At 32.2% G+C, this 23,692-nt stretch overlaps 1 protein-coding gene across 7 annotated transcripts in view; it reads right to left on the bottom strand.

The window, feature by feature from the left end:
• The window catches only part of GRIK2 (glutamate ionotropic receptor kainate type subunit 2), a 632,212-nt gene that overhangs the window by 152,630 nt on the left and 455,890 nt on the right, over positions 1–23,692 (bottom strand). For all 7 annotated transcript variants that reach the window (XR_011522008.1, XR_011522007.1, XM_070556749.1 and 4 more), the window contains exon 12: positions 9,932–10,155. Coding sequence is in view for 5 of the 7 variants with exons in the window: in XM_070556749.1 (XP_070412850.1) it covers positions 9,932–10,155 (224 nt within the window). In the remaining 2 variants the exon portion in view is untranslated. The remainder of the gene's footprint in view (positions 1–9,931; positions 10,156–23,692) is intronic.

Genomic DNA, 23,692 nt, shown 5'->3' with positions numbered 1-23,692 from the left:
ACAACTGAAGTATGTTTGGAAAGTACTCACTATTTTGGTTTTCAACCAAAATATTTGAATTAAGACATGTTCACAAAAATATTTCAAAGTTTTTGGCAGATGGAGGACTTTAAACATTACATCTAATATCTTCCTAATTAAAAAAACTTGAAGGCCCAACTAAAAATCGAAGTAGTAATATGAAAATTTTGAAATTGACATCCATTTCCCTGAATGTAAATCTCATTTTTGCATCTCTTTCTACAAGCAAAATTTTCACTATTTTCAATTTTTTTTTTTTTTGGTATAGTCACTTTAGTAAGACCAATTTTCCAAAACATATCTTCAGTTAGTGTAGAGAATTGCTAAATTGATATTGAATGACACACCGCCCAGCACCCCCATTCTCGGTACCAATAATAGTAAGGGAAGCAGGGAAACACTTACCTAATTTTATTATGTTAAAATAATATTCAGGTGCATATTCTGAACCAACTTAGATGACAGTTGTAGCCCTATTCTGATTATAAGGTTTATCATGCCAGTAACATACAAACCCTACAATTTCACCTTTGCTTCAAATATTGTCCATTAATTTATTAGGAAAATCTGTTATAAATTTATTTGCCTCTTTTTGTCATCTCAGGGCTAGTCAGACAGGGGCATATGAAAATGGAAACTATTTTAAAATAATTAATTTAGGGTTAAACATCGCTCATAAAGAATAGCAGAAAAATGAGTTATATTCAGGCCAGAGGTGGGGAGCAATTACCTTTTATATATGTTACAAGGTATTGAAACTGAAATTCTGTTTTAATTCAATGTACATTAGACAAAATAGAAAGAATTACACTAGTTTTAAAATGGAGATGTATATAATTACCTCACTAATAGGTTTTTTGTTTATAAAGGTTGTCGGGTTAAATTCTGTGCTTCCAAACAAAATTTCAAAAGTAGGTATAAAATTAACATATTTCTCACAGAGCTAACGTGCCATTTTTATAGTGTCCTTCACTATGCAAGGGTTAACTGGAAATATTTAAAGCCACAGGTGTAGAAAATAAATAGAATAGTTTGCGTTGTCATTTGTTTTACTAATTCTATTTATATACAAAATAGATGCTATCAAGCTCTTTCTATCCAAATATCATATTGAAATTTCTATTGCTATTTGACCCAGCAATATTTTTCCTAAATATATATATATATATATGCCCAACAGGATTGATATGAAAATAATTTAACTTGAATGATGCAATTATGTAATGAAATGTAAAAATTATAGCAATTAAGGTGTTGTGACATGCTCTAATGAATGAAGTTACATTGGTTGATGACACTATATCTCATACTCATTAATTATTTGGATAGAGTGCATTATTTTACATAGCATGAAGAAATAAAGTTATAAATTACCAGCAAAAATTACATCCATACATTTTCATTTAATACTGATGATATTTCTCCCACATCCACGAATTGTGAAAAAAAAATCAAAACAATCTCAACAGCATTTTGAGTCTCAATGAAAGGTCACAATGTGGTTCAAGTCTTTTACTAATTTTACTAAGCCAGTAATTTTCAGGGGAAGAAAGTTAGCATTTCTAGAGAATAAGTTTATGTAGCAAATCTGCACATATGTGGCTTGCTGATGTCTTCCGTTTATGTGCCCAAGTGACTGGAAATATTTTTTTTTTCTCACTTGCAAATCTAAAGAGGAAGACACACTTCCTAAATGTAACTAATTAAGGTGATTCTCTTATGTAATCACCTGTTATTATAAAACAATATACCGCTAACACATAGAACAAATATTTAATATAGCATTCTTTTAAACATAAAAAAAGGTAGCGGTCTTTTTTTTCTAAAATATTAGAAGGAAAAAGTGGAAGGTGAATTTAACATGATAGTCAAAAAGAGTCAAGTGACACAAGGTCCTTTTCTAAGTCTGTTTTCTGTTTCCTTCTAAATCTGTTTTCTTTTGATTAGAACAATCTTCTTCCTAATTAGAATTTAAAAGTGTAACAATAATAGCATTAAACAAAGAGAAAACGTCTCTAATCTCATCTGTCAGGGGTATGGGGGGATGATGTATATCTATTCATTCCTTAAATCAAACCATAAAAGATATAGTCACTGAAAAGATGCTAATAAATTAATCTCTTCGTGGTTCTCAAATATAACTTGACTATTGTTGACATGCAATATGTATTATTTTCTTCCTTTTCTCTCTCAATGATCCACCAGACCAGTACAAGACTACATAGGAAAATATCCATCTGAAAGCACTCTTATACCAAAGAATCCACAGCAAAAGGACAGCTTTATCCAGTTAAAAATGTCACTAATTTAGGTGTCACGCTTACCAGCATTAAAGAAAAAAAAATGACCTATTTCTCTACATTTCTCAAGACAACTGCCCTCTTTTGAGCAGAGTATTCTCAATCATTGTACAAAGACAACAAACCCCTAATGAACATTTCTTTTTTTCCTCATCATTTTTGTTTCACTGGCTTGCTGCACAGACCCCACTTTTTCAGGGTGCATGTTCATATAAAAGCTTTGGCCTCTCTTGACTAGACATTGTAGATTAAAGTATTTCATAAGGAACACTGTTAAATTAAAAAAAAAAAAAAAAAGACACTGACTGTCCTGGGATAGTTTTGGATTGTGAAGACATTTCTTAGATGATTGAGAAACCCCCTCAAAATCCAAGGGGACCATTTTCCTGGTGGCTATAGAAAAACAGAAGTGCTGTTTTGTTTTGAGAATTAATATGACAAAATAAGCTGGGGAGATGGCGTCTTACAAGCAATTCACAATACTTTGCAGCTATGGAAGAAGTTGCTACCTAGAGACCATAAAATGAAAGAGAATAAGTGGATCACTTGGTGAAAAATGCTTGGTTCTCTTTATTTTGTTGGTTCTTAAGAGTCACCTCAAAGAATTTCTTTCTTATGGTTGGAAAAAAAGAAGGAAAGAAGAGAAAAGAAAGGAAGAGAAACGAGTCATTCACAATATTGTTCTTGTCCTATTAGTTTTTCAATCTAAATTAGCTAACGAGAAATGTGAAAGACACACGGTGGCAACTGCCAAGGAAGCCACTACACCCCTTTTCCAAATCTTTCAAAGAAAAAAATAATTTCTTACAAGAGTACTGCTTCTCATCAGGAGAGTGTGTGTGTGTGTGTGTGTGTGTGTGTGTGAAAACATAACTATATGTTCCATAAAGGATTCATTAAGAACAGAGGTTCCAGTTTTTCATAGCAAATACAGTCATTTAATACACATTCGACTGCAAGCTTTTAGCATTCTCGAATTTCTTAATGTGACTCTATATACTGTAATTTATTAAAATTAGTTCCTGTGATTTACTGAGCTAGAGATCATTGAACTTCTAAATTGAAACATATCGTCTTAGGATGACCACAGCTTTCAGAAGCTCATTGGCCAAGACATTTACTGAGTGGATACACTTGCAATGACTAGACAGAGAGGCAGCTTTTTTGCTTCTAGGAGTCTCTGAATTCAATTTGGTGATGGAAGCAAGGAAAGACACAGGCAAATAATTTATCCATGGGATATGAAAAATAAAAACGGGCTATCCAACTTCTGCTCTTGCACTTAGACTCAATTTTGTCCTAACAATCAAAAAATATTTTTAGGCAAAAAATAACTTAAAAAGTGATGTAGAAATTACTAAAAGATGCTCAAGCTCAATTATTTTTAAAGGAAAACACCAAGAAACATTTGATTACAGAAGATTACCGAAAAAGCACTTTAATTTAAATTATCTTTGTCTTACTCAATTTCTTTCTCCAATCTTTTATTCTTGTAAATGTCTAGCACAATTATAAAGTTGAGAAGAGGAAAACATGTTTATTTTCTCTTATGATGATTGATTCTCTTCTTTATCCTATACAGATAATTCCAGTCAAAATCTCGACTGCCTCAATTGTCCAGCTACCATATTCACCACTGCTGAAAAGAAGTCACTGATTCAACTTAGTTTCAATTCGTTTGGTTCTGCTACTTGTACAAACTAAGATTTTGGGAGGGGGGGGGGTTATTGACTCCATGTCTACTTTGTAACCATGAATACTATCACAACTATTAAAAATAAAGTTAATTATTTTACAATGGATTTACCAAATAACAATTGTGAAAAAAAAAATCTGTTAAGGTCGAAGTACCCTCATCTCTTATGGAAACATAGATTGAAAGTGTATCTAGTTTTAATCAATGTTAACTTTTAGGTCCATAATTAAGGTATTTGTTATTATAACCAATTTGAATAATCACTTTCATACGTGTGAAAGGCATATTTAGCAAAACAGCACTGTTTCAACCCAAAGTTTCATTAAATTCTAAGAAAATTACTAAACAGGAAGAGGAATATCAGAGGCTTCCTGGCAATTTTCTTGAGTAACAAAATGACTAAAAAGTAAAAGTAAAATATGTCTAAAATTACATTATGGAAAGGTAAAACTGAAACGATTTTCTAGTAAGAGGTGGGCAAGTTGGTGGCAAAGGCACACAACAAAATTGGCATTTTATTTCAATGTGACAACAGTCTTTTTGACAGCAGATTAGTTTAACATCAAACATCCTACCAAAACAGTAATCCATTTCCAAGTGCATAATAATTCATTGTTGTTCTTCACTGTACATTAAATTTCACCCATCACTGTGACAGGAATATAAAAGTGATTGCACACTAATCAGGAGCCAAGATCAAAGCTGTTAATGCAAGCTCTTTGGACATGGTTTCCTAAACTCTGTTAAACCATCAAAAACATTATGTTTAGAACATCTTTAACTCTGAGCCCCAAGAGAAATATAGAATATTTTTACAGGTATGAGGACTCTCCGTAAGGCAATAGCCTTGTCCTCTTGTGACCACAGACCATATTAGAGCGTATGTTGAAACGTATGTTGAAACAGTCCTGGTGGTCACTCTAATAATAAAGCCTTGGGAAGATTCTAGAGAGAACATCCCTTGCCTCCCAATCCAATAATCCAATAGATAATGTTCTAATATCCTAAAAATCATGCAAAGTAATTAAATGCAATAATACACAAGAAAGTCCTACATTCTTTTTAACTTAGAAAAACTTCTATTATGTATTTAACACATTGAGCAATCTTCAATTTACTATTCTTGCTAGGAAGGCCTGGGTAGTCAATATTTCTTGGCTTCTTTTACTCCTTTTTCCTATATTTGACCATATTCATTAGTTCATTTAAGTAACCTCAGAAATTTCTGTGTAATAATAGTCTTACTACAAAATTTGGTATAATGTTACTTTTCTTCTCCAGAGTTTATTTGTATTTAATTTTAAAATGCCAATCTCAGAATACAATATGCCAGTTCTTATATGTAGGTGAGTAATTATCAAGGTAGCATCAATCCTGTTGGAGGGAAATGTGTGTACCATTATTCCCTTCTTTTAAGTTTCATTTTTAGTTATTCATCTCTGTATACCAAACTACTAAGGACCCTAGACTAAGATTTGCATGCTGAATTTCAGAACAGCTCTGGTTGTCTTGGAGACAACTACAGTTAATAAAGAAAATTTTAAAAATTCTCTAATATTATGGGAATTTAAATTGACTCATTTTACAAATAGCATTTATTTTAGCAATACTATTTCTTCTTTAGGAAGGGAAATATTTGAAGCAAGGTGAAAAATATCTCTCATTTTTAGTGTAAAGAGTGGGTTTCCTAGCCAGACTTTTTATATGACTAACTGCCATCTCTATACTGATACACCTAGGTCAAAGAAAAAAAGAATAAAAAAAGAGGGAAAAAGGTTTAGGAGCAAATATGACTAAGTACTAGCCCATCACGGACAAGATTTCTTGCTAATCCTCTATCAGGCAAGAGCTATTGTAAACCTACCTGGGATAAGGCCATTCTGTGTCTAGAATGCAGTGCCTCAGGCTCATTTTTACTCTTAAATAAGAGTTCTCAGCTAATTCAGATAAGCATGCTGATTGTGTCATTACGCTATAAACAATAATGCGAGCGTTTGCAAGAGATTATATAACCATAAGAGATTATAAAACTGTACCCAGACAAACAAGACCATATATCTCTTTCTTAATACTGGTTAAAAAACTTTAGAGCGTTTGTTAAATATTTATTAAAAAATTATTTTCTTATAAAATAAGGATGAGGGGAAATTTTAAAAAGCTAACACAATCTACTTTTAAATTCAATTTTGTTAAATGTAAATTCTAACACTTATAACCTGTTTTTATATTCTAATAACTAACAATCTGCTTACTGTTTTATTTCCTTAATAGTTGTATATTTCTCGCCAGTGAAATATACGTTATTAGCCAGTTTTTAGAAAAATATATTTAAAATACATGGCATTCATTTAAAAAATTAGCATAACTATGAAGTATTTCTGTGAACTCATTCAAAGCCAATAGATATTTGTCAGATAAATGCATTGATTATGAGTTTATTAATGAAAAGAATGTATCCAGTCATTTTTGTTCTTCGATTTAAGCATATGGTACAATTCTCAGAACATTATAGCTAGCCAGTAGATATTTGTTGAAGAAGTTAATGAACAGATGAAGGTCATAAATTAATTTTTAATACTTTATGGGACTCTCATTATCCAGTGCTTACTAGAGGTTCAACAAATATTTGACTAATTGAATGAGTGATTGACAGAATTATTCAACTAAAGTGGAAACAGAGAACAAGTTGAAGATGTGGCTTGCTCGCTAGAAAGATATGGAAGATTAATTGTGACAATAATAATAGGAACAATATCAGTAGGTGACCAAAAGAAAAGTAAAGTAATAGCAAATAAAAATTTTGACTGTACCTAAATCATTTATTAATTTTAATTTTGAGATAAAATTTATTTTCACTATATATTACATAACTTCCTAAAATTCAATATGATATAACTTCCAAACATTAATAAATATAAATATTGTCGTTGGAGTGGTATTATTTTAGAACTTTGTTTCTGTGATTTTCAGAGAGAATGAAACACATATCTGAGCATTTTTAAAATGTAATTTGTCTTTCTTTTCTCTGTAATCATTAAGGAGATAAAGACAAAGAATATACATAAAGATAAAGAAAATGCCATATCTATTTTGCCATCAATAATGATGTTCGTAAGTTCATCAGTGATCTCTACATGACGTGACATAATCTTTATTCATATGTAAAATCAAAATGCTACATTTATTTTGAATTGATATCAAATATCATGATTCCATTTAAATTAGCAATTAAGTTCTATAATTAAAAGTTGAAAATTTTATCTGCATTTGCACATCACCAACTTTAGTGGCAGTAAGAGCTCAATACTATTAATTTAGCTTTAGGAGTTCAGTTTACAATTTAAATGGACTCTATTCAAGAAATTTTCTGTTAATCTGAGTTTTTAGTGTGTGTTCTTTTAGTATGGTAGTATTTATACAAGATTATCACATTATTGAGAATTGAACAAAATATTCTGAGATAATCCATAAATAATTTATTTTTATATTTGGTATTCTTTTACCAAGAATAGTTAATATTATTCATTACTTAATATAAGATATCTAACATTGTTTATTACATAGAATAGCTGTTAACTTGTCCATAAATGAAAATTTTACACAATTTTTTAAACTGTGTGAGATCTTTCACATCATTGAATAAGATGCTATAATAGAATCATGCTCAAATCCATTCATTTAATAACTAATGATAAAATATAACAGGAATATTCCAAAATTTAAAGTCACTAAAATAATGGAAGACTAGCTCATTTTATGTTCTCAAATAGAGTGACATGGATGTATTTCTTTTATGCAAAATGACTACAGATTACCATAACTATACAGATACTATATTATTATATTATTTGATGGTTTATCAAAGTGAGAGTTACAGAAACATTTTGAAAGTTATATAAGTGCATATCCATACCACATGTCTCTATTTGCAAATATACTTTTAAGCTAGAAAAGAATCCAGATATTTCACTATTTGCTTTTGAATCTAATTTCAGAAGATTTGTGCTCAGAAAATTAAAAAATATCTAAATTTCCTAAAACGAATTTAAGGTAACTCAATAGTCTCTAAGATCCCCTAGAAACTGTGATTAGACATAATTCAGCTTGATTGATGCCCACACAATTGCCTCAGAATTGTATCAGGACCCTTTTCACTAGGCTTGTTTATCATCTTCCCAGGAACTCTCATGAATTGATTAAGAAGGAACAGGTGTTCCTGCAAACTTCTCTATACTTAGGCTTTTCTATACTTTGCAGAATTTATTTTTCTGTTTTCCCTGTGGGCAGGCTGCAGAGTTCTCTAACCATTGAATTATTTAGCTATAATCCTTGAACTCATTTCCCTGAACATATAAAACAGGATGGCTTGTGTTAGTCACTACAAAAAAAAGTAACTGGTCCACAGATGCTAAAAAATGAGAAGATTGTTTTATTTTCACAAGATATGGAAAAAGCTGGGGCTAAAAGTTTATGAACTTCATACTCCAAATTCTCATTTTTGGGGAAGAACTCTAAACTTCAAATAAAAATTTTAACTTGATCTACCATACAGTTACAAATGCTGTATGTCTATATGGTTCCAATACAAATTTTCAGCCAAATTCAAATGATAATTGTTTGAAGAGCTCAAGTGTTAATGTTGAACCAATTAGATGGAAAATTACACATTTGTGGAATATTTATTTGTAAATATATCAAAAACATCTGTGTATAAATACGTAAAAATGTAAATACATAAAAAAATATTATGCTACTTCTATAAATGATTTTATTCCTTTTTTAATTGAATGAACAAAACTTGCTTTACTGCTAGGAAAACATACATGACCTCATTGAAAAAAGAATATGTTCAAGGAAGGACAAATATCCTTAATGATAATCAGAAGAACCTGTGTAACATAATTGAAAAACCCCAGATATGTAATATTTAATTTTGATGATAGGGGAAAAATATGTTTATAGTTATACTTTATAAGTATTTTTATAAACATGAAAAATTTATACGTAGAATTCTAATTCATCTTGGATTAAGAGCTATCTTTTTGATATCTGACAGAATAAAAAGTGCAAAGACTATAATGAATATGTGGCTTTTAAGGTCATTAGAGTAACAATAGAGTTCTGAGTCCTGAGACAGAGTCTTAATTTTATTAATTAAGGCAAAAGGTAAACTAAATCATATTGAAATGATCTAACTGTTGAAAATTTGATAGTGAAGTAAGCATAAATGAAAAATGATTATGAATTTCCAGCTCAGAGTAACAGTAAAGTGGCAAAATCAAAATAGATTGAGCCATATCATAGATTTTAAAGGCCATTATAAAAATATAAAACTATGTATTTTTTCAGTTAGGCATTTGAGTTTCAGATGCTATGATTGAAATATATGCTACATGTAAATGAAAATAAGGCAGTTTTTTGTGTGGACATATTTGTTCTGTGAAAGAAAAAAATTTTATGTAGAGAATCATGGTAGTCTTTTTATCCCTAAAAGGCTTATTTTCAACTAGCCTTGGTTCATTAAAAAAAAAAAAAAAGCTTTTTAAATTTTACCATTTGGTTTTTCTTATGACTGATTTGTTAATCAAATTAGTAAAACATACTATTTTGCTCTCTGGTTAAAGAGAAATCTTCAAAATGAGGAAATATTTTTATATCATAGTGATTTGGACTGCTTTTAGACTCTGAACTCTACCACACTTATAGCTCACTGACACAACCAGCATGCTTTCTGCCCAAAAAGGCATCATAGTACATTTTAGAAAGTTCTGTGACTCCTAATAGTTCATTAGTCTACAGCACCCGATGGGAAATAAAGAAAAAGAACAGTAAAATTGGTTGTGACTTTTGACAATTATTAGTTAGAAAAAGGAGGTAACAATTGCCAAAAAAATCACAAAAGTGAGCATGTTACCTGGCTATGACAAAGAGCACACAACTGACACCCAAGTAAGCCAGCAGAATATACATCCAGATATCAGGGGAGAGAGGATTCAGGAAGGAGAAGACGCCTGGGTTTGTACCATTGGGCTTGCGGTACAAAATACTTATTCCAAGTGTCATAAAGGGCTTGGAAAAGTCGATGACCTTCTCTCGAACGTAGGTAATAGCCAGTGGAGCAACTGCAAGGTCAGCTTTCTGTAGAGAGACACATAGAAAAACAAAATTGGTCCTAAGTCACAAGAAAGAAGTCAGCAGCCAAATTAAACAGAACAAAGATTTTACACTTGAGAATTGTCTCAATAATGATTACCTTAACAATTAAAGCATTCTTCACTCTGAAGTGAAGCATCTGATTTACTCTGCTACTCAATTCTAGGTGCTTCTAGACTAGCAAACCAGCATTTCTTGCAAGTAGATATAGAAAGAAAAAACTACATAGGATGGAAAAAACGAAGAAATTATTGTACATTCAGTACTTGAATTATTATGCTACTGAAACTTCTCATAATTACTTTTAATCTAAACTTTTAAAACCATATAATATCAATTGTGATTTTCTAAATACTTTGGTCAAATTCTAAATCGTAATAATAACTACCTCAAGTTATTTAGCTGATAATCAAAAAACATTTGTTCTAGTTTTAAAACTATAGATAAAAGGTTAGTCTTTAAATAGTTAACATTGTGAAAATCATCTTCTAATATGATTGTGTTTACTGTTCCTGAGTTTTGTTTTTATTCCTCTAATTTGTTTTATATCATTTAGTGAAAATCCTTGCATCCTTGCCTAAATCGCATTAGGAAATGAGTTTTTCAATTTTTACAAAGTTGCTAATTTTCCACGGTAGCTTAAATATGTTAAATCACTAATGCTTTCACTCATCATTTTATAACCATCTGTCAGGGACAAAGTTAAGCTTTAATATATTGAAAGAAATAATTACAATATTTTAAAATAACAAAAGCATCTATTGACATCTATGATGGAAAGCTATATTTCTGTGTTCTCTTTATTTTCATAAACATACTAAGCTTTCAGAGAATATATAAGAAATACTCATTGTAGAAAGCTACAGAAAAATGTATAAAAGAATGAAATTAGGCATATACTGTTTCCTTGCCTCAGAGATTGATGCAGGACTTAAAAAAAAACTTCTCAAAGAGACTGAGTTTGTTGATGGCATTATTCAGGGTATGTGTTTGTATGCATTTGTGTGTTGGGGGTGTGTGGGGAAGAGGGAGCATTCAGATGCTTGGATAGAGTATCTTTGAGAGTAGCAAGGGAGAGCGAAAGAAATTTCTCTAAAAATTAGGAAGGAAAAACAGGTCTTCAGGGTCCTGGGGAGAGTATCATCATATTCATAAATCAAGGAAAATATCAATTTAACAAGAATAATTGCTAATGGCCCTTACGCATTTGCTATGCAACAGGCACTGTGCTAAGAACTTTACATGAATTATCACATTTAATCCTTACACAATCCTACTGTTATTCCCATCTTCAGATAAGGAAACTGAAACTATGAGAAGTTAGAAAACTTGTTCATTGTCGTAGAGCTAACTGAGCATTGGAGCCAGGACATAAACCCAAGCTATTGAAATCTGTACTTAGAGCTAACCATGACATGCACCTCAGAAACCAGGAATGGAATCATGGAGACATTATTCATTCATTCATCTATGAAAAAGTTTGTAGACATGGAATGAGAAATATGTAGAAGCAAGGAGGGTCATTAGCAGATTACAGTCTCTGAGAATTTAGAAGGTTAGGTGAGAGTTCAGGCAGATGGAATGTTTTCCACAGGAAGGAGCCAGCACTTCTTCTAAGACAAAAGGGAAGGCGGTAAAGATGGTTTGAAAAAGTCAACAAATTTGTTAGGGAAAGAAAGTGATAATTTAAGAACAAAGATTCCAGGTAAAAAATGAACAATATGAAGTGGTGGCTTGCTCCTGTTTTGGGGGTTGAATATACAGCACAGTTCATCTACGTGCCACTTTACTTTATAACTTGCCTTCTCCTAAGCACATGAAAAGCAAAATTTCACCCCATATAAAGCACGTAAAGGAGTATGCTTTAAACTGGCAAAACATTTTTTAATTTATAATATATATTTACAAAAGTTAGGAAGCAATTCAAATAACATATATTAAAACAAAACCACTATATTATTCCAAAATGGTTGTTCTGTTACCAGCTCTCAGTTACTATCAGCCCTGATATTCCTTCCCCTACAGTGAACCCAGCATACATGGGTTAAAAATAAAGGCACACATTCCCGGGTCCCTGGGTCTTTAGTTATCACTCATAGGTAAATGTTTATTTCTTTAACCTCTGACTCCCTGAGCTATAGAGCCAAATAGAAGTTACAAATTGTTCAAGTCCAGATGACCTCACGCTGGGCTCCCACTAAAGTTGTGGCTAATCCCAGGACCTTGAAGTTGTTTTACAGAGAAACTAATGTCCAGAGACTATCAAGAAACCAAAGCTTCCCAGGCCCAACTCCTCAGCTTCCTGAAATCAGATACCTTCCACCATGGAAATAAACAGCCAAGGACACTCATCTGAGAAATCCTTTGTCTCCTCCACAGGAAGCAGCCCCAGACACAGGCCAAAGGGAGAATGCTGACCAAGAAGTCCATGACCCCCTTCCTCTACCTAAAACCCCAAATAAAAACCCCTATCCATTTCTTAATGGGAAGCTAGCAATTTTGGGGCACTGGCCCTTGCTTTGCTCCCTCTGCCTGGCAAAGTAAAGCCTTTCTTTTTTCACCCGGAGACTCTGTTCTCTTTATTTGGATTGGCATTGGGATCAGAGACCAAACTTTCAGTAACAGTTCTACAGGCATATATTAATAGGATTTATTACAAAAACATCAAATTTCAAAGTTTACTCAGCATTGCCTAAAATAAAATTTCTATTCCAAAAAGAAAAAGAAAGAAATGACAAAAAATGACACATTAAAATACTTTTAATTATAAAAGAAATTAGTCATTTGAAACCAAAGATATAAGCAGACACTTTAAAATATAACTTAAGAAAATAAATGGATCGACAGACTGTGGTACATCCATATAATGGAATATTACTCAGCAATAAAAAGAAATGAGCTATCAAGCCATGAAAAGACTTGGAAGAACCTTAAATACATATTGCTAAGTGAAAGACGCCAGTCTGAAAAGGCTATATACCTTATGATTTCAACTATATGACATTTTGGAAAAGGGAAAACTAGAGACAGTAAAAAGATCTGTGGTTGCAAAGGTCTCAGGGGGGTAGAGTCGTGATGAATAGGTGAAGCACAGAACATTTTTAAGGCAGTGAAACTATTCTGTAAGAAACTGTAATGGTGAGTACGTGACAGCATGCATTTATCAAAACCCATAAAACTGTCCAACACAAAGAGCTAACCCTAATGTAAACTATGTACTTCAGCTAATCATAATGTATCAATAATGGTTCATCAGTTGTTACAAAGTGCTGCACTAACGGAAGCCGTTAATAATAAGGGAAACGGTGTGGGGAGGGGTAGGAAGAAGAAGGCATATGGAAACTCTACTTTCTGCCTAACTTTTCTACAAACTTAAAGCTACTCTAGAAAAGCCTAGAGTTATTAAAAAATAACAATGGGTTGTTTTAACCATATTCTCAGTTAGTAGGATTTAATGTGTTATGTTGATTAATGAATTAGAACTTGGTTGCTACTATTAACAACAAAATGCTCAGAACTTATCAAACATCAATTGTCAAAAATAATCAGTCTCTAATTGCACACCAAATATATTTTTAAAATCCATTTAAACAATGAGACTTCAGGACTATCTTGCAGCAGTAAAGATGAATATTTATACATAATAGCATTCTCTATGAATAAGCTCTAACTTCATTACAAGTCCCTTAATAATACAAGTGTGGAATTTAATCAAGATATAATTATGTTAAAGTTGTTTATAAGTATCATGTTATTAAAGACTGAGCAGTTGGAGAAAAGAGCCTGATGATAAAGTTGAATAATCCAAGAAATTTTTAACTTTGTACATAGAAGTTAATATGATTTAATGAAAATAGATTCAGTAATCAATTTTTTATTTTAAAGAATAATCTTGCATTAGAAGAAGCCAGTGGTCAAAATTATTTTAAAAAATCTATTTCAGCCAATGAAAAATAAATAAGTAAATGGTTATGTGTTATATGAATGGTGCAAAGGAAAGGAGAGCTCACTTCTACCTGATCGGGTCAGAGAAGGCTTTACCAAATAATTATACCTGTGTTGCTGCTTTAAGAAAGAGTCTGAGACGACAAAAGCCTGAGATGGCAGTAGCAGGAAAAAGAAATATCATAGTAGTAGGGAGCATTAAATGGGTCCATGATGGGCCAAGACTGAGTTATATTCTTTGCCCATATCAATTCCATTAATCCTCACAACAGCTCTACCAAATTTGTAGTGTGATTTGCTTCTTACAGATGAAAAAACCAGAATCGTGAGAGTTTAAGGAAAGTATGGCTCCAAAGATGACTTAACCATACTCATTTCCCACTATTTTTCTGTAGAATTATTCAAATGCATCATACCCATTGCTTCCGCTATGTTGTTTCTGTATTTCCCTGCCAAAAGGATCTTCCCTTTCCTCCACTCCACAAAGTCTATAAGACACATCTCCAGTTCTTTCCCTCCGTTGTAGCCTTCCCTGAACATTCGATACACAGTAATTTCTCCTAAGTGAATTTTTATAGCACTTATAAACTTAACCATGTAATTTAACATGTAACAATACTTTATGTTGTCTTATTTCTGAGTTTTGCATTAAGTCAAGTAATATGATACGAGACTTCTGGATGTAGGTATTTTTGTAATTGCACTGTCGCTGTTCACATGATATTAAAAGCACTTTGAAACCCACGACATTGCCTTCAATCAAAGCTCAGAGCTCTGAATTGAGGGAATGGTAAAGTATCCTTCCCTGGAAATTTCACAGAGATGCCCAGGCAGTAGCTATTTACTAATTTAATGTTTTAATTTCATATTCTATCATTCTCTGTGAAACCTTTCCAAATTGTCTTATTCAGCCCTATTATCATAATCAATTTAACAGCCCTAGGGCACCAGACAAAATCTGACCCCAAGGAACTGTGTAGTAAATGTTTGCTGAATACAGTTTCAATTTCACTTGCTAAAATTTTCTGAGAAAATCACTCAGAATTTTTAAATGAACATTTTTTTTTCCTATTTTCTCTGGAAATAAGATTTATTTACACATTAAGATAACTTCCAGTAAACTGCACATCTAGGGAGAACAGAATAATTCTCTTTATGGAGTTATACAGCTAATAGTAAACCTTTAATTAAAGTCTCATAGAACAATGGTAAAATTTATTGGTCTAATTTCTAATTACCTAATACAAAAATTGATAACAAAGCATATCTTCATGAATGGCACAATGACTCCAAATTTGATCATGTTGAGAAAACCTTCTCTATGAAGTCCCAAGGATAACAGAACATAATGATATTGTTTTAAAATATATGATTCAGTCAGTGAAACATCTTACGCATATTTCTGAAAGTTCTTGCAATTTAACAATAGAAAATCAGTTCTAAGCATTGTTTTCTCTCCTATGATGATATGAAACAGTTAATAAAATGGTAAAATAATTAAAGTAGTAAGTACATATGAGTAAACTGGAAATATTTTAACTGATTTAGCTGAGACATTTAAACTAGTTAATTATGCATATTAATTTTAATGTCACCTAAAAGTGATATCACAGTTTCCTAAATTCTTCATAAGGTATAATGTGATCAAATGCTTTGCCTCTGTGTGCACTTTCAGGAAAACATGTTTCATCTTCTGTACACATGGTGCACCACCTCCACCACTAGTCACACTGCCTGGACTCTTGCAGTGGCCTCCTAATTGGTGTCCTGCTTTCATTCTTGCCCAATGAGAATCCATTCTTCCTCCAAAGACCAGAAGGGTCTTTTTCAAAACACTTACCAGATTATCACTTCTTCTTTTTTTTTTTTTTTGAGGAAGATTAGCCCTGAACTAACATCCACTGCAAATCCTCCTCTTTTTTTGCTGAGGAAGATTGGCCCTGAGCTAACATCTATGCCCATCTTCCTTTACTTTATATGTGGGATGCCTGCCACAGCATGTCTTGATAAGCAGTGCACAGGTCTGTGTCCAGGATTCGAACTGGCAAACCCTGGGCTGCCGAAGCGGAGTACTCAAACCTAACGCTGTGCCACCGCCTGGCCCCTGGGTTATCACTTCTTGCTCAGAATCCTCCAAGAACTTCTAGCACACATAGAATAAAATCTAATCGCTACAAGAGATAGCCCCTGTCTTCTTCATCAACATCAATTCCAATTACCCTTCCAGTCCTTCTTGGGTCACTCTTGTTCCAACAACTCTAGCTGCCTTCCTAATTTTTAAGTGTGTGCACATATTGAGGTCTCAAGGCCTTTATACTTGCTAGTCCTTCTTCCTGGAAAGCTTGTCCCTCATACATCCATATGGCTTATTGTCTCACTTCATTCACATGTCTGTTCTGATGTCAGTCACTCAAAGGGATCTTTCCTGACCACTCATTCTATCACTCTTTATTGCCATACTACATGTTCATTTCTCTTCATAAAATTTATCATGACCTGAAATTATGTCACTTATTGTTGGCTTCCTTCCAATAGAATGGATGTCCCCTTTAAGTAAGGATTTTCTCTATTTTGTCCAAGTCTGTATCTCCAGTGCCTGGTACAGTGCCTGGCACAGAGTAGTCATTAAATAAATATTTGTAATTGAATTAATAGATGTATAATACTACCAACATTGCTAATTCTACTCCCATTATCCCCCTAAACTTTGTTACAAAAAAGAATAATCTTGAGGTTTATCTTCTTTTTGATTTTTCTCCCAAAGACTCTTTTATTTTGGCTGTTGTACCATTTTTGTTGTAAGAATCACACAGTAATAGAGATGTTTAGGACAAACACCCTTTTCCTTCATCCCTCCCATCACCCCAGCAACCTCAGTCCACTGATACTGTTTAGGTCTCTGTCCCTGGCAGCACGAAAGAGAGATGCTGGATCATGTGGTTAACATTGGAATGATATAAGAGAAGGAAGAAGAGTTAAAAAACGACATCAAAATTTTCCATATGCATTATTTCTATCTTTGATGTAACTGAAACAATAATAAATAACTGATAGATGTTTCATATTTAATATCTCTGTGATAAACTGGCCTTTTGTTATGATAATAAACAAGAAATCACCTCATACCATTATGTTAGTACTCACTAGGTTGTGTTTAAGAAAAAAGTTCGATGACATTAAATTTATATGTTTCGTAAATGTGCAAAACCAAACTTCAAACTTCTATAAATTGCATATATTATATACTGTACACAACCTAATATCTATCTGTAGGTTTACAAAAACATAAGCTTATATTTGAGAAATATGCCTTTAGTTGCTTTTCACCAAATCAAGTAGTAACCACAGTGAAAATTAGGCAACTGAGTTATAAAATATGGCGATGTCTTTCACACTTGTAGGGCCTGAATAGAGGCAATTAAGAAAGATTTAAACATAAACAGTAGTAGATTCAGCTGCTGCTTCAGCAGCTGTTACTTTATTAATGCTTAAGTAAGCCTGCTGATAATTTCAAATGATACTGATGAAATCTACCAAACTTGCCATTAATGACTCAATGAAAAATGAAATTCTCAACTAGTAATCCTTCAGAAACGTCATGGCTCCAAAATACTTCTAAAGTTTGATATTTTTTTAATGGGTGGGGGCATTAATTGTTTTTGTTTTATTCCCACCCAGATCTGATTTCATTGTGAACTCTCAACTGGATGGTTTATAAATACTAATATTTCTATACTAAAGTTGTCACAATATCTTCCTCTCTCCAATATTTCCAAGGGATTTATTTATTTTTGAATGCCCTCATTGAGTTAGTTTAGCTGCCTAGAAAAAGATAATACACAGAAATTAGGGTTTTTTTCACACTGATAATATCAAGAAAACTAAACTTCTTTTAAAAACAATTGGAAATCATGAATATCAATACTTCACAGTGGAATTCAGTATATCTGTTTTTCATGAGCCAAGTACTGAATGATGGTGTCTCTAACATTTTCTGTTCTGGATTTTGGGTATTACAGATCTCCTGATTTTAAAATAATTAATGTCTTTTAAAATTATAGTAAAAGTGAAAACATTTTATTCTGCCAAAGACAATCACCTAAATATGAAAGATATTCTATTACGTTCTATATTTAAACATACATGAAAACAAAACGAGGAAAAATCCATAATATTACTCAAACTTAATATTATTATATTTATTTTTCAAGCAAAGAAGAATCTCTTGAGAAGACAGAGATGATCAAAGGCTTCTTTGAAACAAATTTACATGCAAAGTTTCAAAATAAAAAACTAGAAAAAATTCAAAATATTTAAAATCTCAGGTTATTTCTTGAACTTATAAAACATTTACACAATTTCTTGTTACTTATTTAAGCTATTATTTCACCTATATATTTTCTGCTAAACCTTCTTTCATCTCCCAATTTAAATGCTATAAGAACACAACCAGTGGGCCAAGAAACACCTACTAGCACTAAGAAGGATGACTATGAACTACAAGGAAGCTTCTTAATGGAATCTTGAACTTATCATTCTGCTCTAGTAAACTATTCTTCAGTGAATAGTGGATTAAGGACATTGGATTCCTGGGGTCTATTTTAAAATAATAGGTAAATTATAACAGTTGTAAATAATCAATGCTATAAAATTTTATATTATTATCAGTTTATTTCAAAATAGACATTAATTTTGAATAATTTTAGAAATAGTTTTAGAATTAATTTATTTAGAATATTTGTCACAATAACAAGCATTCCTTAACAAAGGATTATCAAAATTCAACTATGCACCAGGCCTTGGGGAAAGTGTAGGATACAAAAGTGTTTATGACAGTCTCATTTCTCAGGTGCTCACAGCAACATAGGGAAGATTAACATGGAAACAAATAATTGGAAAAGTCTAATAAGTACTTCAGTTGAGGTACATATAAGGCACAGTTGATCTACAATTTTGATGGCTTGACAAATTGTTGCTGTTATGGGTTATATAAAAAGATATTCACTATTAGAGTTTACATTAATTCTGAAAAACCTGGAGTTGAAATGGGACCGATACACAGATGCTCCATAGTTAGTATTTAAGAAAGGGCAATGGACTTAAGAGGGAAAAGTGATAGGTATTATAAGCTATCTTTAAGCTCCTGATTATCCACTCTTCACTGCTGGACTGAAAAAAGATTATGCCGAGGAGTTTAAAAATTAAAGTGATCTTGAGAGTGGTTTATTCTTCAATACGAGAGGAATAAGAAGAGTTGAATGGCATCTTACACGCATAAGCCCCCAAATGAAACTGGAAGGTGCTCCCAGGGCAACCTCTTCTAGTTCCTTTTCCTGCTAAAGTACAAATAAACCCTAGATAATTTTCCTATACGGTCTTAGTATTCTTACCCAAAGACACTGTTAGAGTATCTAAATACTCTAGAGAATAAGTTATTACAGGATCTTCAGTGTATCTTCCAACAGAACAAGGGAAGTTTTTTGCTACGTAGAATGTACCTCTCCCAGCACTTTTTTTAGAAATAGATTTACATCATATGCTGAATTGCTAAGCAAACCTATCTTTGAATGGGCAAAATCTAAAATATAAATTTAGTGAATTCCCTACATTCAAAATCTTATACTTAGAACAAAGTATATATTAGTATTTGCTAAAATAGGTAAACTGTTAAAATAATATACACTGTTAAGAAGAACTTTGTGTAATAAAAATATTTACATATATATCTAAACAACTAGTCATTATTAGTGCCGCAGGTGGATAGCTTTACAATTAATTCCCTAACCAAAAAGATTTTATAACATGTTTTCTCTGGTTCCTATAACTAATGAAATTCCCTGAATCTGTACTATTTAATTAGGTATTATAAAGCTTTAACTATAACTATTTATTCAGTATTTGTTAAAATTTTGAAGTTTGAGAGAACTTAAAATCCTACCATCTAGTTGTAATCGTTTGTTCATTTATTTATTTATTCAATAATTTATTATTGATAGTTCTCTAATTTATCAAAAAAAATTTATTCTTGAGTGACTGCTTTGTAATAGGAGCTGTTCTAGACGTTCATGGTACTGGCAAAGCCAGACAAAGTGAAAAAGACAGACACTAAGCATGAAACAATTAGAGGATATAATTTCGGGTAGTGAAGACAGCTATGAAGGAAGATCAAGCAGTGTAAGGGATCAGAGCATGACTAGGGAGGAAAGGAGGGCACTACTGTTAATAAGATGAATAGAGAAAACCTCTCCAAGGTCCTGACATTTGCATCCAGAATTAAGGCAAGGCAGGGATAAAGCCCTGGGAGGGTCTGAGCAGAGTTCTCCCAGCAGAGGGAATTGTGAGTTACAAAGGCTCTGGGGTGGAAACAAGTTGCGTATGCTGGAGGAGCTGTAAACATGTCTAACCCTCCCCGTCTCCTCCCTCTTTAGTCATCCTGTTGATCCTCCCAAGAAAATCCCATGGAAGTGTAGAAAAATCACGTGAAAAGACACTCCAATGGTAAACAAAAGGTGTCAGATTTAGAAAAGAAAATTTGTGTCATTGCAACTCTCATTTCACTGTCTCATAAGTTTTTTGACTACAATGAAGTGACACCATTTAGATTTGTTCTATCTTTGCCTTATAAATATTAAATTATCTATAAATTATTTTGTTTAAACTTAACTGCAAGGAAACTAATCGTGCCTTAGAATTTCTTAAAATACTATACTACCTATTAAATATTTAAGGAAAAATATCATGCCCATGATGTGGTAAATGAGCATATATAAATAATAATAGAAAGAATAAAAGGTTAACTACACTGTCCACAGTATTGCTGAAGCTGCGACATAACCTTGTTCCTACATCACCTATGTGGTTACCTGCCTCTACAAAAGTCTCCCATCGATTAATAAGCACAACTCCGTGGTTTCCTGCAAGTATGGCCAAAGAACAACAATTTCTTTCCAGCATATTTGATTTTTTCTGATAGTTGAGAAATAATAACTGAGCTGAAACCACTTCACCATGTTTGTTAATAAAAATTGAGGCCATTCACTTATTTGTTTATTGGATTTTAATAATATATCACCACATATTTAAGGATGCTTGGGTAACTCATAGGTAAATTTGAGTACGAAGGTTACACAACAAAACTCTTGCAAAACAGCAAACAAAAATCGTTCAACTGCAACAGCTGTGATAGTGTTTGATAGCAGAAAATTGGATAGAAATAATACGAAAAACGTCTGTAAGAAAAAGGTTAAAATTTTCCATCTATCAATTAATCCAAACTCCCCCGCCTCCCCTCCCCTCTTCAATCTGTCAATCCTTCCTTCCTCTGTCCCTTCTTTATTTCTTCTTCTATAAAACCAGAGAGAATGATTTTTTTTCATTTTTGAAAAGGCTATGCAATAAAATTAAATGTCTAATACCAGACATAGAAAGATTTAAGACAGAGATCATGAGCAAGTAACTTTTTCTATTGAATGAAAGTAGATCACCTACTATTCCAGCCTGCAAGAGCCTTAAACCTATTTAGTTTCACACCTAGAATTTTTAAGAAATAATTCAAAGTTCAGAAAGAGGCTAATACACAAGATCATCTATAATCTGGAACTGTAAGTAGCCTATACGGCTCAAAAGGGAATAGTTACCTAATGAGGATATAACAAGAAAGAACTACTCTGCTCTGTTAAGCAGCATTTTATGAAATTTACAATGCAATGAAGTGGACACTGATAATGTGATTGAACATAGAAACATACAATATTGAACATGAATTCAACAAAATAAAAATACAGCAAGGAGGAACCTAAAGATTAAATGGGTCTTGAGATATACCAACCAACCACAAACTAAAGAGTATTTTTGGATCCCAATTTAAACAAGTATATTGTAATGAATAAGTAAATAAATATAATCAGACAATCAGAAAAATGTAAATAAATACTATTGGTTGGATACCTGATGTCATTAAGAAATCACAATTTTTTTGAGTGATAGTGATATTTTGGCTACTTTTTAAAATTTTAGTCCCTCTCTCTTAGTGATAAATACTGAAATATATATACATGACGATATAAAATCTGGGATTTGCTTCAAAATAATACAGACAGCAAGAAGGTTGGTGGGAGTAGAGATGAAATGAGATTGGCCATGAGTTTATAGTCTGTGAGTGTTGGTGACGGGTTCATGGAACTTAACTTTACTTTTCTATTTGTACGTGTTTGAAAAGTTCTAAAATATAAGTTTAAGACGTATAAAGTCAATCATGGAAAGAAATTGAGCAAAAGGTTAGTAATGTTTGTCACTGGTTAGTAGATTATGGATGTTTTTTGTATTATTTCTAAATTTTATAATTTTTGTACATTGAAAATTATTCTTTTTTATTCCAATATGGAAAAACGTGTCACTTCATATATATATATATGTATTTATAAATTATGAATTATATATACACACATATATTCCATGTATAAATTAAATATATGTATTCTCCCTATATATTAAATATACATATTCCATCTTGAAAACCTTCCCTAATCAAATAAAACATAATTATAAGCAGTAACGTAAATCTATAGTATTTTTGTGGTTATTATATTTAACAATGTACAGATCAAGATACACATACAAAAAGTTTTATTTGGCCTAAACTTATAAATTAACTTCAATACAAATACCACTCTTTTCTGAAAACAAATAAACTACTAACACTGAAAACAGTAAATAGTTAAAAGACTGTTTTGCTTTGATTTTAATTCCTGAAAAGCAACCAATATATTTTGTATTTTGAGGATAAGGAAAAATGTTTCCCTTTCATAAGTATTTTAATCTGAGCAATTCAGGTGGAGCCTCTGAAGTCAAATATTAAATAACATGTTGCAGAAAACACTACTCTATTTTAAGGCTACCTTCTTATTTTTTCATATATTCATGGAGTTTTTCCAGGATTAAGAGGGAGCAATAATCAATCATATTATATTTCTGTAGATGTAAAAGTAAAAACTTGGAACAAAGACTAAATTATAAAAGCATTAAATATCCATGATTTCAGAAGGTAGTTATTATTCCTTCACTGGTTTAAAAAGTTCACATAACTGTATCTCAAAGTAAAATAAGCTTCTATTTTCTCAAGTGTGAAATAATATGACAGGATCTATCAATCAGTATTTACTGCTAGAGTAGGCAGAGTGGGGATGCAAAGACTTTTAAACATGATCCCTCACAGAGCTTATATAAGATTCCTTGAAGCAAGAAATACCCAGAGGAACCATAAGAACACAATGAATTGTATGAGGAAGAGATCAATGGAGTGGTTAGGAGAAGATTCATGGAATACTTGAGACTTGAACTATGAGTGAGAAAGACCAATATAGCAGTTAATAAGCATAGATTCTCAATTTGTTAGTGACCCAAACTTTCCAATCAGCAGCCACAATTTATTTCCATAGTTGGTAGCCCCAGAGAGGGATGTGTTTAATCTGCCAGTCTGTAGCTTTCCAAAGAACACATCAAAAACCAGGCCATTGACAACAGCTTGAGTCATAGCTAGAGTTATAAGAATGGCCATGAGTTCGGCCCACTGATAAGA

This window comes from Equus przewalskii, chromosome 9, assembly GCF_037783145.1.
Source record: "Equus przewalskii isolate Varuska chromosome 9, EquPr2, whole genome shotgun sequence".
Taxonomy (NCBI): domain Eukaryota; kingdom Metazoa; phylum Chordata; class Mammalia; order Perissodactyla; family Equidae; genus Equus; species Equus przewalskii.
The sequence above is the reverse complement of the archived record's forward strand: the minus strand, read 5'-3'. Positions and strand labels throughout refer to the sequence as shown.